This window comes from Melospiza georgiana, chromosome 1 (genome assembly GCF_028018845.1).
Source record: "Melospiza georgiana isolate bMelGeo1 chromosome 1, bMelGeo1.pri, whole genome shotgun sequence".
NCBI lineage: Eukaryota > Metazoa > Chordata > Aves > Passeriformes > Passerellidae > Melospiza > Melospiza georgiana.
The window spans coordinates 95,048,934-95,066,005 of NC_080430.1; the positions used below are offsets into that span (position 1 = coordinate 95,048,934).

The window sequence follows — 17,072 nt, forward strand, 5'->3', positions numbered from 1 at the left end:
AAAAGCAAATATTTGAAGATCATCTGTCCCAAATCAGTTGGTCACAGAAGTCTTCAAAGACGCAGCTAAGAAGAACAGTAGTCCACTGCTTCACATCAGCACAACGCAGCACAACCAGGGGATTGCTGTTTAGTTAACTATCAAAAAAGGTCAACAGATGACCTAAGTTAATTATAGCCCATTTAGTATGGTGCCTACTTAGGAAAAGCAACTGGAGAGCTGCTATGAATTTATCTTCAAGCATACTAAAATAGCTGCAATAATAATTAACGCTAATCATTGTCTCATTAGGAAAACTGAGGTCTTGTCAAACAAGGTTTATTTTTCAAAGTTGCCTCAAACACTACTACTATGCCAATGCAACAAACACAGACATCTGTGGGTGGTTGAATTAGTAGAACATGACACTCCAATTTAAGGAGCTGGCTGAGAACTGCATCAGTGCATTTAATCTTTGCTGTACGAAGAACTAGCTGCCAGCTTTCAGATTGCAGCTGTCAGTTGAAGATTAACAGTGTCAAATTAGTCAGGAGTTTCTCTAGCAGCATTTTTGAGATCAGTATTCCTCAAGGTTTTCATCAGTGCTATACCATCTCAACCTAGAGCTAACAGAAACACAGCAGAGTTAAATGGTGAAAGGGACATTTTAGTCATGTAGCCAAAATGGATCACAAAGCAAATCAGCCCAACCTAAAATGAACAGTCATTCCTTAGAAACCAAGAGCACTGACAATTAGCCAATTCCACAATCCTGAAAAGCAACAAGTATCCAGAAGCCTTTAGTGGGAGGGAGGTCGAGCAAACCTTGTCCTAAAATTAAGCTGCCGCTGAAACTCTGACAAAAGGAACGAATTCTTATATTATTGGCTATGTAAATACAACGGAATAAGGAATATCAGGAGAAAAACAATTTCATTCCTGTAAACACTTAAATAGTCTATATGGTTCTGGAAATCACAGTTTTTAAAGTGCCTTCTTAAAAGCTGGAAAAATTGCAGAGGATTTTCAGTGGAGTGACTCAAAGGCTGGAGAAAATGATGTACTGTGTAGGAACCTGGGCATGTCCAGGTTGTGCAATACCACTGGACAGACACAGCCCAGTCACCACTCATTCCAGCTGAGCCTCCTCCAGGACAAACTGGAGCTCATTCATGTGGTCTCTCCCACAGCAGGCTGCTGCTGCATAGCTCCAGATACCAGAGGTTGTACCTTTACACAATGCTGCTCTGTATTACCAAGATGCATGCTCAAGTAACTCAGTCTCCCATTAAAAAAAAGGGGGGGGGGGGGGGGCAGAAAGAGTGATTTGTTTTATGCATGTGAGGACTTTCACAGAGAGGAAATAAAGAGAATATATAGTTCCCTTATCTTGGTGAAAAAACATCTGAGAAAAAATCATGACTGCAAATTGAAGCCAGAGAAATTTCAATTAGAACTGAAGAGCAACTTTAATCAGAACAACCACCCACTAAGTTCCTTAAAAAAAGAGTACTGGATTGTCCTTACAAAGCCTCATTGCATTAGAAGCAAAAAATTTTTTCTGTGGATACATAGTTGTTTATTTCTTCTACTCTTGATGAGGCAAGTACACCTCTATAATAAATATTTGTGCCTCCCAACAGCTCAGGACCTTCAAGTAAGAGTGCCTCCCCTCCTACCTTCAGACTCATTTCTCTTCAAACTTGATACCTCCATTTCTGAGGTAACCTCAAAACATACTCATTCAGGGAACAAGGTCCCAGGAGTACCTGAAGAACTCTAAAGAATGAAATCTTACCTCTCATTTCATGAGCAACCAAGCCTTATACTCTCACCTTGATAAATACTAGGACTGCTCTTAACTAACAACTCAATACTGCATTCTGATGGCATTTTTAGTTCTAGATCTGACAACAGCTCAAAAGATAATAGGACAAGTATATAACACAGTCTCTGCCAAGGTTACATCTTTCTTACAGCAAAGAGGCAAGAGTCCCAGAATTATATTTCAAAAGACATCAGGATGTCAACAGAAATAAGACTAATTTCAAAATAGAGCTGTCAAAGGAGTAACTGAACAAGTTATAAATATAAATGGCATTGTTGAGATCTGACATATTAGATATCAACCAAGAAAAAACTCACCAGTTTGTGGTGGCAATGGGAAAGTGCATCCAGGATTTCATCTACAACTCGGTCAGACAGGAAAGAAGCCACTGTCAGCTTTACTTCACTGTATGAGGATTAGAAATGAGAGAACTTCTTAATTCACGCTGGAGATTTTCGTCTTTATTACACATTCAACAGTGTGACGATTATCCACTGTGCTGTCATTTTATTTGAAGTAAAACATTAGAGGGTGTCAGGATACATGACTGCAGGTTTCAGAAATAAACTCATGAATCACACAATAAACACAGGAGCCTCTGTACCATATTTAACCTGCTTCTCACAGTTTTCCATGAGATGAAATGAAAACATCTGGGTAAGAGAGCTGAATAAAAATAAGAAGTGAAACTCAAAGGAATACTTCACCACTAAAATCAGACAAACACACATCCTAGATGAATGGGATTAGGACAGTGCTGCCTATAGAACACTACTCCACTGAACAACTACAATCCATTCCTTTCCTCAATTATTTTTTGTGTTGATCAGCTGATAAGGATAAGTGTACAATGTGTAAAATGCTGTTTCTTCAGCCAATGCCTTCAGAAATTTGCTTCCTCTTTTGCTCTAGGTAACCACTTTCTGTCTCAAGAACTTCTCGTCAGCCATTTTTCCACAGCACAGACATATGTGGAACATCACCACCCTGCACACTGAGCTTAGGTTGCCCTAGTAACTCCCTCTCAAGGAAATATGTACCTTGAATTGCTCCCTTGGGGTCCCATCTTTGGTGACAGCACCAAATACTCTGACTGTGGAGGGCAGCTGATGTGGAGCCAACATGCACGACTGCCTGAGCTGCAACCCAAAGCTCCACCTCTGCTGCCTCTGCTTTCAACACCAACTCTTTCAACTGGCATTTGCCAGCAAGTGACATGATTTTGGTTTATGGTTTGTATATGTAGCCTGAGCGGTATTGGATTAACAAAGCTATTTCTGTCTGGGGCTAGAATTACTGCTGCAGAGAGCCTGGAGAAAAAGGTAAGGAATTCATTGGAAAGGCAATGCAATTCATAGGGAGGTAAAATGGTGGCCAAGCCACAGTGGGAAGAGAATGGGAGTGAAGGAATCTCCCTCAGCTACCAAAATTAATTTCAAATAATATAAGGCAGGAAAGATCACAGTGTGACACCCTCATCTCACTGACAGCTCCAGCTTCTACAAGTAGAAGAGGCAGTATTATTGTCCTGGGGCCAAGATTAATTTGATAGGACTGAAGTGAAGAAAACTTACTCCCTGAACCATTTTAAACACTCTGAAGGTATACCTAAAGTCTTTAAAACCTTTTCCTATTTTGCTGTACTCCGCAAAACTGTTTCTTTCCTCCTCAAAGATATTAGCATCTCAATGCAAAATGTCATGCTTTTCAAGCATCAGGCAGAAAGGAACTGAAAAGGGTTAAGTACAGGTTAACCACATTATACTGTGTAAATAGATTCTCTGATATACATTCAGTATGGAAAAAAAAAGCAATAAAAGGTCAGGTAAAAGCCACTTTGTTTCTTTTTTTTTTTTATAGGACAAACTAAGAGTTATTTAGGGTAATGGTTTCTGCTCCAGGTTTGTGGTTTGAATATCCAAGTTTCCATTTTTTAAGTACGTCTGTCTGCTGTGCACAGCTCCCACATAAAGTCTTAAAGTGATTGCTCCAGCTATAGGACAAGACCAAATGTAACAACAGACAAAGCACTATTACCACTCAAAGTAAATAGTGTAATTTCCTTCTATTACATTAATCCAGTGTTAAGTGAGAAAATACAGGTTTTTTTTAAAAGTATTTGTCATGAAAGTGTTATTTGCATACCACAAACCAAATCTTTCACTAAATAAGAGAGCACATGAATTCATGATCTTAGTTAACATCCCTAGAGATTCCAAATATATGAATCTAAGTTCCCAGACCTGCAGGACAATTTCCTGCTCTTTGAATGCCACAATATACTTCCTTGTGAGTCACAAAAGCATTCCAAAATTCTTCTACTACACAAACACACATACACACAACCCAAAATCCAAATTCCAATTTTGTTAGATTAGCGTCCTAAAGTACCTAATTTTATTGAGGATATCAATTCCAGACTGCTCCAAGAGGACATTTTTTACAAAAGTGCGTGGGATGGAAATCTTCTCAGTGCTGGCCTCAATGAGGTCCTCCCGGATGCGAGCTTTCTTCATTACATTTGGGCAGAGGTTTTCTGCTGCATCCACCATAGACTCAAGGAGTGTCTGCAGCAGAGTAAGCAAAAAACAACATCAGATACTGGCATTCACTTCAGCTGGGAGGTGACAGCATTATTCTGTCAAATATGACACTTTTAGACTTGTATTTTTTACAATTCTTCTTCTGCTTTCCAATCTATTTTGCATCCAGCTGCAATATAAGACATTTTACAAAATATAGCTTTGAGAATCAAAACACTTGTTCTGAAAATGACCCGCGACTGCACTTGTTTGCCTTTTCAAATATGAAACATTTACATCTCTGTGTGTTGAACTGTCAGAACAAATTAGCTTCCCTTGTGCACCCACCACTGCAGTGGATGCTCTGCTGCAGCTGCCTTCCCTCTAAACTGTGCCCTGAATCACCAATTTTCATCAGTGCTCCAGACCTGCCAATTTGTAAGAAGCATCAGTAAATGAGGAAGAGAGATCCTGAGAACTCAGCAGGCTGTAGATGGCTGGAATATACCAGCTGAATATTAAGAAGCAGCTACAAGCAAGATCTGCAGTTGGCACGCAAACCTTTAATATATGGCTCTCATTTATGTACATGTAAATCTACAGCAAACATTAGATATAGCCAACAATTTTTATTCACACAGAACCACAGAATGGGTGAAAGCTTGGAAGGGACCACTGAAGGTCACCTAGGCCAACCTCCCTGCTCCAGGTTTCCCTACAGCACATAGCACAGAATTGTGTGCAGTTTTCCAGTATGCCCAGTGGGGGAGACTTCACACCCTCTTCAGGCAGCCTGTTGCAGTGCATGGCCACCCACACAGGAAAAATCCAAAGGAGGGTGGGAAAAAACCAAGGAACAGGCCAGAGTCCAGTTTACTGAAATGGGCCTACTTGTCTCTGATAAGAGTGAGGGTTGAGAAGCAAACAGAAAAAGGTACTTAGAAATAATAAAAGAAACAACATTTCTGTGGAATGGTAAGCCTAGATCTTACCTAGGCATTTGCAAATTGTACAAAAATAATAACTGCACTCCTTGAAAATGCTACTGATTTGCTTTTTCTTCTCAATCCCATAGCACAGGTGAGTGACTGCAAATTCAACTCCATTGTATCAGAGCTTTTTTTCTCTTTGCATAGCCCTACCATAACTAGTAATTTCCTTATGCAGACAATGAGCAAGAAAAAAAACACCATTTCTGCATAAAAAATTCAGTGATTCAAAGCAGCATCTTTCAGTCTGTAGCTTTTACAGTCTGGAAAAAACCAACAAAGCAACATGAAGCGGCCACAGTGCACAGGAACATCCAATCTTTGCAGCATTTGATTTAGACTTACAAGGGACAACTGCCATTATGGCTAATAATATATCTTGTTGCTGGGTTCTCAAGATGCCCTTTAATAACTCTTCCTACACTCCCTCCTTCAGTCCTCGAGCAGATTCTGGGGCAGCATGACTAATGAAGAGACTTTCAAGCCTCTATGGCCATATCCCCATGGGGGATGAAGAACTTGAATGTTAGAGAACACAGAGCCAAGTAAACTACTAATGAGAGTTCCTGACACATCCATTTTTTCCATAGCATCTATTCATTGGTGCAATTGTGTAGTTTATTGTGAAAAAATTGCCTGGCCTCTCAAGAGTTACTGATGAATCACAATCATAAAAGTGATAGACTTGCTATGCTGAATTACAATTGCAGTCTAAGCAGGGTCTTTCAAAATGGATCATGTGAAAAAATGCTGTGAGAAGGCATAGCAGGAAAAACTAGATCTTTTCTGAAATTTCCAAAATCAATTTTTACTCAAAAAAACTGAGAGAATTTGCAATTTAAGTCAAAGAGAGTTCGGATCTTATCTTCAATTGCGCAGCTCAACACAATTTCTTTACTGGTGGATTTTAGCTGTTGATTTCACATGACCATTATCTATAGAAGGTATCTACAGAAACCTTTCCTCACCTCCTAATTCCATGCTCAAATCTTTCACTGATGGAATGCCACAGTTACCAATATTGACTGTGAAAGTGCACACATTTCAGTTACAGGGCTGCAAGTACCAGTCACCAGGTGAAAGAAAAGAACAAATTACTACCCACAATTAAAGAATCTTAGCATTCAGGGGAAAGATACAGTGAGGAAAAGGACTGAAGAATGATGATATCAAAATAAAACAATGGAACAGGTGATCCATTTTTGTCCTTTGCTCCAGGACAAAATTTAGGAAGACTATTTTGAGCACTTCCGTCATTACAAAACAATTGTTTTTGTAGAAGTTCCACTTGTCTTGCTTATTTTCCCTTGGGCTTTTACTGACTGAATAACACATCTCCAGGTACTGTGTGTCCACAGTGACACCAGCAGGAGAAGAAAAAGGCAAGGGTCTTGCTATAATTTCTCCTCTGGTCAACTCAACTCATTCCAATATACTGTTTTTTCTTACTCTAACTCCTTTCTTCACCCCTCTTCCTTTCCTTTAGTTAAAAAAGCAAGGAAAAAAAATCTTATTTACTTAAAATATGTTCATTGCCTATAACCAATTTCCAAACTTCTTTTTAGACTCACACTCCAGTTGCTATGGAAACAAAAAATCAAAACTCCTCTTACAGAACACAGGATTTTTTCCCCCAACAATTACAAAAAGAATTGTCTTTATGTGAGCTCTCTTATCTATTTTTACAAATAATAAACTTCTTACGATGTTTTGAATTGACCTAAACAACTGGGGGGAAAAAGTAATTCTAATCCATGTTCATCAGTTCTTCCTCCATGCATAGAACTTAAAAGAAAACCCTTCCACCTTAAGTGAAAATTAATAAAAAGGAGTGTTGGAGTATACAAAGAGCATTACAACTTTATAGTTTTTTGTAAGCCACTTAAATGTGAATGCCACACAGATCAAATGTAAATGTAAAAGTTAGAATGGTTGAGCTAAAGTGCCTTTTGTTGTAAATGCGTAAAAGTGTAAATGGAAAACACATTAATTCAGGAATATTCCAAATGCTGAAGAGGCTTTTTTTTTTCTACCTTCCATAAGACTCTCCAAGATGAACTTATTTAAGTGCATAAGCCCAGCATGAAGGGCTGACCTGACTACTCTTGTCCCAGTAATACCCCAGAGGTTCCACTGGGAAGAATCTTATGGATAAATCATGTCTGCAGAAATTCTCACTGTATTTCATATAATGGGGAAAGGGAGAAACATACTAAAAATAGAGCACCATTTTCCTCCTCATTAACTTTTTAATTTCAAAAAAGTAATTAGTAATATGGCATTATTATTGTTCTTCATTATATTTCCACTGACTGAAGCATTTTCATGTTTCAATTGAAAGATCAAAGAATCTGAAGATGAAGGCTGTAAACTGTTTAAATACTGCAGAACACAGACAAAGCAGCTTAGTCACAAACAGAAGTTGATCTGAGCTGCCCCAGAGCCATATTTTTAAATTCATCAACTTCCATACAGATCCCTACTGTTGTTAAAATTTCTCCACCTTGTCTTCTTCCAGGACTGATACCTGTGCACATGCTGTATGGATGGCTCTTTGCTTGTTGCACAGGAAGAGCAAACATAACTGAAGATGCAAGTTTCTAAGCAGGAGCTGGCTGAGCACACAGGTGAGAACATTGACAGATCAATGACATTATTTCAGGAGTTGAGGTTTGGCAGGCAACTTGCGAGATGATTTCATGTAAAGCTGCCTGTACCACTTGTAGGTATTGGGCACTCTCAATACCTACAACTTACCCAAATCAAGCAGTAAAGTGGAAATCCTCCATAAGGTTCAAAAGTGACCACCGAGGAAAAAAAATCTGCTATGGAGCCTATAAAACAGCAGCTTTCACTCTACTAGGGCTCCTTAACTACCAAGCACTTTCCTCCAGGGCATGAGGTTTCTTAGGGTGCTTGAGAAATGCCTTTACAAAAGGCTGAAGGAGCAATTGATCAGTCTTCCCCTTCTAGCAGCTGAGAAAAGATGATAAACAGTATATGCTCCTTCTGCCCACTGAAAACATACAGGCAACTTTTTATTTTATTCCGACTGGGAATAAAAATCCAAATTACATGGCCCAAAGTTATAAGAAACTAATAATGGAAAGATAGCTAGCTTACAAACAAATCTACTGAGAAGAAAAATCAAGTGTTGCATTTAGCAACAGAAAACCTCAGATTTAGTTATTTCTGCATGTGAGAGATGGTAACACATCTATCCACAGACCTTAAGTTGCTCGTCCACTACCCTTGTGACTTCTCCAGCCATGGATTCAAGTGTCTCTTGTATTGGATTGGAGAGTGCACCATTTGCTCCTGCCCAAGAAGCTCCACCGAGGTGATACAGATTTGGTAAGAGCTGTAAGACAGGAAGAGTATCCTCAGAAAACACGCTCATCACTGTCTTCAGGACAAACAGCAGGAAATTTCTTTGCCCAAAACAAAGTCTTCATAAATTAGAATTATGACTTCAAATACTAGCTATAGTTGGTCATCAGAAGGAAATACTCTTTTGTGACACATATTATTATTTTCACTGCCTAAAACCAGAAAAGCTGCAAGCACACACAGAACTGCTCTCAGCACTGCCAGCATACTGGGAAAGGCTTACTGTTTTGGAGTTCTTAGCATCCCGCATCAGCCGTTCTGCACATTTGACATCCTCCTGTACAGCATCCACACCGCAGTTCCTTAAAGAGTTGAGATGATCTTGCACTTTTACACATATTCTGTCAATCATCTACTTGAACAAAAGGAATACAAAAGATAAAACATCAGGACGTTGGTCAAACACAACCTTAATCCAGTCCAGGTAGAAAATCAATAGCAGCATGATGAGATTTGCTGTGACAATATAACAACCTGGAAAGGCATGACAAAACCTTGGCAGTATGTCAATACTATAGAAGGAAAGAACTACATCTCATAAAGACACCCCTAAGCATTGCAAAATAAATAAAACTTGACCATCAGGAAAAATAAATGCTGTGGAATATTTCCCCCCAGAAACCTCCAGGATAACTGCAAATAATCAACAAGTTATCCTATTTAAGTGTTACTCTGGTTTTTGGATCAAATTTAATGCTGAAAATGTTTTTGATATACCTAAGACTATAGTCTAAAGGTCTCTAAATTGTTAAGAAGTTCAGACAGTAAAAGAAAGCTCTGTTCATTCAACAAATACTAACAGTGATTTCTCCAGTCTAAGCAAAATGCAACTGCGCAGGCTTCTGCAGCATTCTTTTAAAATGTAAATATTCCTAGTTGCAAGGGAATTAAAACTATCAAAGCAGAAGTTTCCATCAGACATTTCACAGTGGGATAAATTGGACTTAATCTGTACCCACAAGACAGTTCATTCAACACGCTGCAAATGCAGGGCAGGTGGTATATGTGTATCTTACAAGACAAATCACTAAGAATGCCTGACACATAGTCAGCTTTGATTAAGATATATGAGGCAGGGAGATATAATAGTTAAAAGTCTTTATCAGCCCACTTAGCATACATCAGAACCGGCTATTTGACATTTTGAAGCAACATCTGAGTGCCTGCACCATCATATAAAGCCTACAGTTCCAGCATCTTATATCATTATCATTAGCAATGAGAACTGAAATAATTTCACAGCATGCTCCTTTTGAGATCCACATGAATCTTTCTCTTCAAAGGGTTTTGGGTGGGTATTTTTTTTACAAGTACAAAAAGCTAATTAATTATTAGACAGTAGAAAGTCTCATTGGGACATCTGGACAGAAAAAAAACCACTCTGGGAATAATAATGCAATTCTATCATCCTAGAGAGTCTTTTTCAATTCTCTTTTAAAACTGTTTTTAAAATCCATTCCTACTGTACACAATTTAGTACAGAAATCAGTAACTTTACTTCAAAATAACAATAAATTACATTTCCTGAAACTTGATGTGTATGTGGTGTTGAAGAAAAGCACAACTAAAACTATAAAAAAAATCTATTAAAAAGAGCTATAAAAAATCTAAACTTATATGATATAGAGATTATTTATTTCAGGGGGGGAAGTGGCATTGGAACAGAAAAATTACTAGAATAGAAAAACTGGTCTTACAGCTTCCAGTTCCAGTATATCTCCATATACCATTTTCTCTCTCAAGAGTTAGAGTACACTTTCAGCTTCCAGTAACAAAACACTGTCCCATTAAATTTTAATAACACAGGTAGAGCACAAGCAAACCAAACTGTTCCTGGTTTCAACAGTAGTTTACTTGGTAATACCCTGAGTCTTTCTCTACATAGTACTGCTGTATAGAAGACCTTCATCTCACACATGCTTTGCTTCCAAATACCTTGTCACTGATAATTAATATTTCTTGGAAAACAGTATAACCCACGAGGCACATCTTAAAAGTACTCAGAATGAGAGAGAACTTCCTCCCCAAGCAGATTTTAGGCCCTGAGGTGTCCATTAAGTATAAAATTCTCACCTGCTGAGTGGTGCTAGTGACAATGCCTTGCTGCAGCCGATATGCTTGCTCCTGTAGGTACTTCCTGGTCTCATGGTTACGAAGCAAGTAGTTTTCTATCTAAAAAAAAAGAAAAAACAAAAGCAGAAAAAAAGTCAGATTAGGAAACTGATTTGACTCCTCACATTGTAATTCGTTTTCAGTTTTGTGTTTTCAATTTTTCAATTCTGCTGTGTCAGAATTGGGGACTGACAAGAAAAGAGCTGCCTAATTATTTGTTTATCATCTGCAAACTTTATTTTGTGTGCCTCAGTGCTTAACCACATCGGCAAATACAAATTCACTCACAAACTAGTGAAACATAGTTAAACATTGTGGTTTTGCCAATATTTTCTGAAAGAGTGTTCCATTTTGAACAATTTAGCAAGTTATTCTGACAAAGGATTAGATCCTGGTTTGAGAAATATTTGAAGGGACTCTTAACTGTTGGGTGCTGTAGATATCATGATGACTCAAGATATTTGATTCATTTCTTTCAGATGTCTTTGGCCTGCTGCAAAGACAGATTTGAAGAGCAGTATGTCTGAAGAAAAAATAACTATCTAAAAGTGCCTAAGTGATACTGAAGCCTCAGTTCACCTGTTGGTTAATTAAAGCTAAGCAGTACAGAAGTGCTCTTTAGAGACAAATGATTCCTGCTGACAGGCCACCACAGTGGTCACAGTTGCTGCTTCATAGTTAGAGTAACCCCCTAACCCTGCTCTATCAAATTTGGTGAAGCCAAAAACACCTATTAACAAACTGTTCAAGGTTCATCAAAAGTGATGGACCTGGCCTGAAAGAGAGAGGGGAGCAAAGATGAGTGGAGTAGCCAGCAGGTTGTGAGGCTGAGATCAGTGGGGACAGTCGCCTCTAAGGTGGCGGCAGCAGCAGCAGCAACAACTGCAACATCTGACCACAGCCCAGAGCAAACCCCTGGATTTATTCACTTTGCCCAGCCAAGCCAAGTGTGCTGCAGAGACACCAGAGCTCAGGAGGGTGGCTGCTGTGTCCATCAGTCAATCAGTGCAGTTGTCCCAGCACCAGGCTCAGTCCATGCAGGAAGGCTTGCATCCCCACCTGCAGGAATCACCTGTGTTGTGTTCACAGCACCACTCCTGACATTGATACCTTTTCTAGGAGCTAACTTCCTCATGTTGTGTGAAGAAAGCCTAATCCACACATTAAAACAAACTCAGGGTCTAACAGTTTTAGCAACCTTGATATGAATAAAAGGAAATGCTCTTTGTACATAGTGCCTAATTAACACACAGAATTTAAATCCCCACGGCCAGAAGCTTCCCTGTACTTTTTTCAGAAATGCATCTACCAGTCTAGATGTGAACAAGGCCAATTAGATTAAATGAGATGTAAGAAATATGTCCATCCCCCATGAATCAGATTTTTAAAAGCAGAATTGAGAGAATTTTAATGCATCAAAGAAAAAAATACTAACTACCAGCACCTCTCCCTGTGATGCTCAAATTACAGAAAGCAAGGATCATACACATTTGCTTTTTAATCACAGTTATCTGTAAGAACTATTTATAACCTTTTTATGGCCTTACCCTGGCTGAAGGAAAACTGCTCATTAAAGAGATGTGAAATGTGTGCTTCCTGACTGAGCAGGAGGCTTGTTTGGAGCTCGCAAGATTTACCATATTAAAACTCAGCTGGGAGTTTTATAAGTCAGGCAAGTGGAACACTACAGATACTGTCAACACCTTTTCATCCAAAAGAACATGCTGGTGCAGTTGCTTACTTAGGGCAACACAGTGTGTGAATTTTATATGTACAATATAAAACACAGGCAGTAAATGTTTTCATCCTCCCTCAAACTGAAGAGCACCCTTTGTCCTGTACAGAGCTGACTGCACTTTTTATGCCAATATAAAAAGCCTGCACCAGTAATTCTAAACATTTAGTAATACTCACAGGCACATATGTAACAAACATGCAGTTTCTAACTCTCTTTCATAGTCAGGCACACAGTAATACCAAGTCTAGTTTGCATTTTTTTAGTTATGATATTCTGACACCACTGCATTCCATCAGCCTTCACTCCCAGCATTCTGTGGAATAAAAAGCTCTTGCAGCACTTGATTACCATGTCTATGTCTCTGCAAACCAAACAATCCTTGAATCCAGTATAGAATTCTTATTCAGCCAAGCATGAAGTCTCAGAAACTTAAAATTACTATATTTTTGCTGGTTTGGTTTCTGTTCATTGGTGGCATATGCAATACCTTTTGCAGAGCCTCTTCTGTTTTCTCAGGGTTCGTTTTGAGTGCTTGGGAGGCATCATTCATCGGTATAGGCATGAATCTCAATGTATAATTCCTAAAGAAAAAAAAAATTGATGGTGAAAATTAATCTAATTACTGTATCTCTTTAGAATCACTGTAATTTTTTTTATGAAGAATAACCTAGAAGGGAGAAATAAATGCATCCAGCTTGTCCATGGACGGTACTAAGAATGTATTTTTCACATTTTTAAGTGAAATAGTTGTAAGTATATACGCTCTTTTTTGCTGCTAATTCTTCTTTACTACTAGAAAGAGAGGTAGATTTTGAAAAGCAGTTACATGGTCAATGCCCAGTGGCTGCTGATTAAAAGCCTATCAGCCCTGTGTACCTCTGTGCACAAGGCTAGATTATTTTTGTGTATCTAAACAGAACAGGGAGAATTGGTGCCTGCTGGAAACTGTATCAGATCTAAGACTAAGTGGAAATACTCAGTAATAGACAGACAGCAACTAAGAGACTGAGTTTTAGAAATTTACTATTTAATAACTTCTCATGTTTACAACAATTTGAAGACACTTGCTGCATTTTTAATAAAAAGCTGACAAAACAAGCATAGCATCTCCACGTTGCTTTATGCAAACAATTGCTCCCTGCATTTTCCTTATTTGCTTGCAAAATGTTTCTGCAGCTTAGTCCATCTGCTGCAATAAGAAATTAAGGACAGGAGTTTGGTCCTGAGTCAAAATTACATTTAAACTCTGAGAACATAAACTGACTATCATAATACAGTTATACTTAAAATGCCACCTACAGTGGTATGTCCACACAACTTCAGACTTGAATAAATGGGGGGGGAGGAAAAAAAACAGCAGGAAGTTTTTAAAACCTGGAAAGGAAATTATTCTTTCTATTTTCAATTAATCCTTTATTTCCTGCAAACATTTCTTTCTCCTCCTTCTGCAAACATCCCACTAACCGTCTGTTCCTATTTCATCCAGAGCTACACAAATATGTTTGGAACCCTCTATTCTTGAGCGCTTTGAAGTTGGCAATTTCAGTTGAGTCACCACCATTGATGACAGCAGACCACGCTACTCCCAACAGCAGACACCTTAAATAGTGCGAAACTCCAGGCTTCTTTCCCTCCTTCTCCCACCAGGTGCTTGGACACGTGCAACACCATTCTCTGAAGGGCAGTGTCCTCCTGAACTGCAAACACACCGATTCCTCACTGATATCATCCAATATTTTACTTTAAATGATAATGGAAGGCTTTTATGTTTCTTCCTCAGTGCAAACATGGTGATGTATAGTGGCAGGCAAAGTCCCTGTCCTTCCACAGTGTCCAACTGTCAAGTGCATCAGACAGAAAATTACCTCTTCTTTTTAGCTGACTTGTCCTTCAAAAGAACATTGCAAACTATACAGACCCTGATATGTGTCCTCATGTAATACTAACCAGTGTCCACCACCATGGGGAGAATTTTTAAACGTCAAAGATGCTGAGCTCAAAGACAGATAATTACAGAACTTGCTGATTGCCTGACAGGTGGGGTATTTATTTAGTTAAAAAAAAAAAAAAAAAAGAAGGTAGTTTTCTAAGGATCTCTGCAGCTGTTTGACATTTAATACATCCCATTCATTGAAATCTGTAATTGCCAGCTCTCATGCTAGCAGTTATATGCTAAATTCAATTTAGTCAAAGACTTGGTGCACCCTCCCTCACACATATGGACACACAGAGCTGGAGGAGGGCAAATGAAAGGCAAGGAGATTTTCATGGACACACAATCACAGAGGCAAAACTTTCTTTCCTACCCTAAGGGAGGAAGGAAATCCTCAGTACTTGGGTTGCTTTCAGACACACAGTATTATTTTCATCTAAGAATTTACCAGCCCTTAGGGGAAAATATCAAGAATTTAAAGCTCACTTTTCAACTTTATCGTTATGCTTTTTTTTCCCTCTGTTTCCTTGAAGTCTAAAATATTCCCCCATTCTTCTTTTTATTAACACTCCACTTGTCTCTTGTAAAGGAGTACATTTTGCTACAAACTCAATAATCCAGTAATTTCCTAAGACGTCAATATACTCAGCAAAATACCTATATTTAAAAGATGTTAAATTTCAGAGAGGTGCTCAAAGACTGTAGAGGATGTCCCAAAAGAGGTACCAAAAACTTCTTGTTCTAGATACAACATGTGTGACAACAGTCCTACATTTCATTACATTATTTCCCCTGTAGTAACTTCTGATCCACACACTACATACGCTCTGTGCTGCAGTGGAGATTTTACTTACAGGAATAAGATTATCTGATTTTCAGGTCAGGGTGTGTGAATTTCACATCACTGCTAAGGGAAGAATTCATGGCCCTCTGACAGACTCCAGCATTTCTCCTGAGATATTAGAACTTCACCTACTTCTTCAGTCAGTCCATATAGAAAAAAAATATTTCAGAAATGAACATGAGACAATGCTGCAGAGTCCTGTGACAGAGGGGGCTCTAGGCTGCAAATCACACATTTATCTTCATATTAAAATTACAGAGATACGAAACTCTGCTTAATGGCCAAGCTGAATAGGATGCCCACTGCTCTCAAATGCACTCCTGAACTGACACCTATAAGAGACTCTGCAGTAAATCTTCTCAGGACTTCACACTACCTCTCTGGGACACCCCTGGAGCAAAATCTGCCAACAGCCATGGCCCTGGAATTCCCTTGCAGGAACAACATTTTCAAACAGCAACAAGCAGACGAAGAAAAGTTGGAGATTAGGAAAGAAAAAACCTTCCAATTACTTCAGCCTGTTTTAAAGTCTGCTACAAATCACCTCAGCTTCCTGCCTATGCAACTAAAGTCTACCTTTCTTCTTGCTTTGTGGTTTGGTAGATGAATATTTTTCATAAAATCAAAATAACACGTAGGACACATATCCTTAAACATCTTCAGTATATTTCATTCCATTTTGAGCAATTTTTTTTTTCTACAGAATATCGATGGCTTCAGGTATTTTTAGGAAACATATGGTGAAGAATGTTCTCAAAATGTCTTCAAGATGGATTGTTTACAGCCAGTACTGACACACCCTCTCTTTATGTTTAAACCTTTGTTGCTTGTGGCTTAGTGTGTGATGTTATCAATGTTTTTGACAATTTAAAAATCTTTAAGGCAACATAAAATGACCTCAGCTTCCAAGTTAAATAAATGAGATGTCACCCGGAAAAAGTACAGTGCCACATAATTAACTGTGGCATTCCGGGGGTGGTTTTGTTTAGATTACTTGCTTTTGCCTCAGGATTTCCACCCCTTCTCTATTTACTCATCCAAACACTTTGGAACAGAGAAATAAAGCTGATGTTTTATCAGAAAACAAGTGCATTTCTTTTTCTACCAGACTTCCCTATGCTATTGCCCTTTAACAGAGAAATGTCTGCAAGTTGACAAATAACCTTTGCAAATTCTTACTCACTACAATCAATGGAATCACTGCAAGATGATTTGCTTAATTATACATAATTTATCTCATTTCCCACATCAGTGCAACTGAACTCATTTCAAAACCGAGTATATAGACTACAATAGTTTCACAAACCAAGTAACTTTATAAGCCCTAGCCTCATGACCCTGGCAAGGGTTAAGGTGCTCCCTTAATTAGTTATACAGTTTTACAAGATACCTTGTAGGACCTAGCAATAGTAGATTACATTCACTTTCTAAAGAGAGCCTTTGCTCCTGCCTGAGGGATTTCATGATGTGAAAAACTTCAACTGCTGCCTAATTTAAATCTGCAATTCTTCTCTCTTAAGAAAAGTAATAATAACATATAAAGAAATGTGATGGATGTGGAGGGAGATGAAAGCAATTTAACATCTATCACTGGTAATAGCTGCATCTGTGAGTAAACTCATGGAAGCAAAATGACCCAAAGCACAGCAATTACAAAGAAAAACTGCAGGTCCTGAGATCATCACTATTAGTTTCAACTTGCTAGGGGAAAGAAAAAAAATCAGACGACAAAGGCCC

General features: G+C 38.6%; 1 protein-coding gene across 6 annotated transcripts in view; it reads right to left on the reverse strand.

Annotated features, from left to right (window-relative positions):
- Window positions 1–17,072, reverse strand: part of CARMIL1 (capping protein regulator and myosin 1 linker 1) — a 188,959-nt gene that overhangs the window by 41,886 nt on the left and 130,001 nt on the right. For all 6 annotated transcript variants that reach the window (XM_058022148.1, XM_058022131.1, XM_058022110.1 and 3 more), the window contains 6 exons: window positions 13,046–13,139; window positions 10,782–10,880; window positions 8,932–9,060; window positions 8,548–8,679; window positions 4,199–4,374; window positions 2,125–2,212 (listed from right to left, as the gene is read on the reverse strand). In XM_058022148.1, the coding sequence (XP_057878131.1) occupies window positions 2,125–2,212; window positions 4,199–4,374; window positions 8,548–8,679; window positions 8,932–9,060; window positions 10,782–10,880; window positions 13,046–13,139 (718 nt within the window). The remainder of the gene's footprint in view (window positions 1–2,124; window positions 2,213–4,198; window positions 4,375–8,547; window positions 8,680–8,931; window positions 9,061–10,781; window positions 10,881–13,045; window positions 13,140–17,072) is intronic.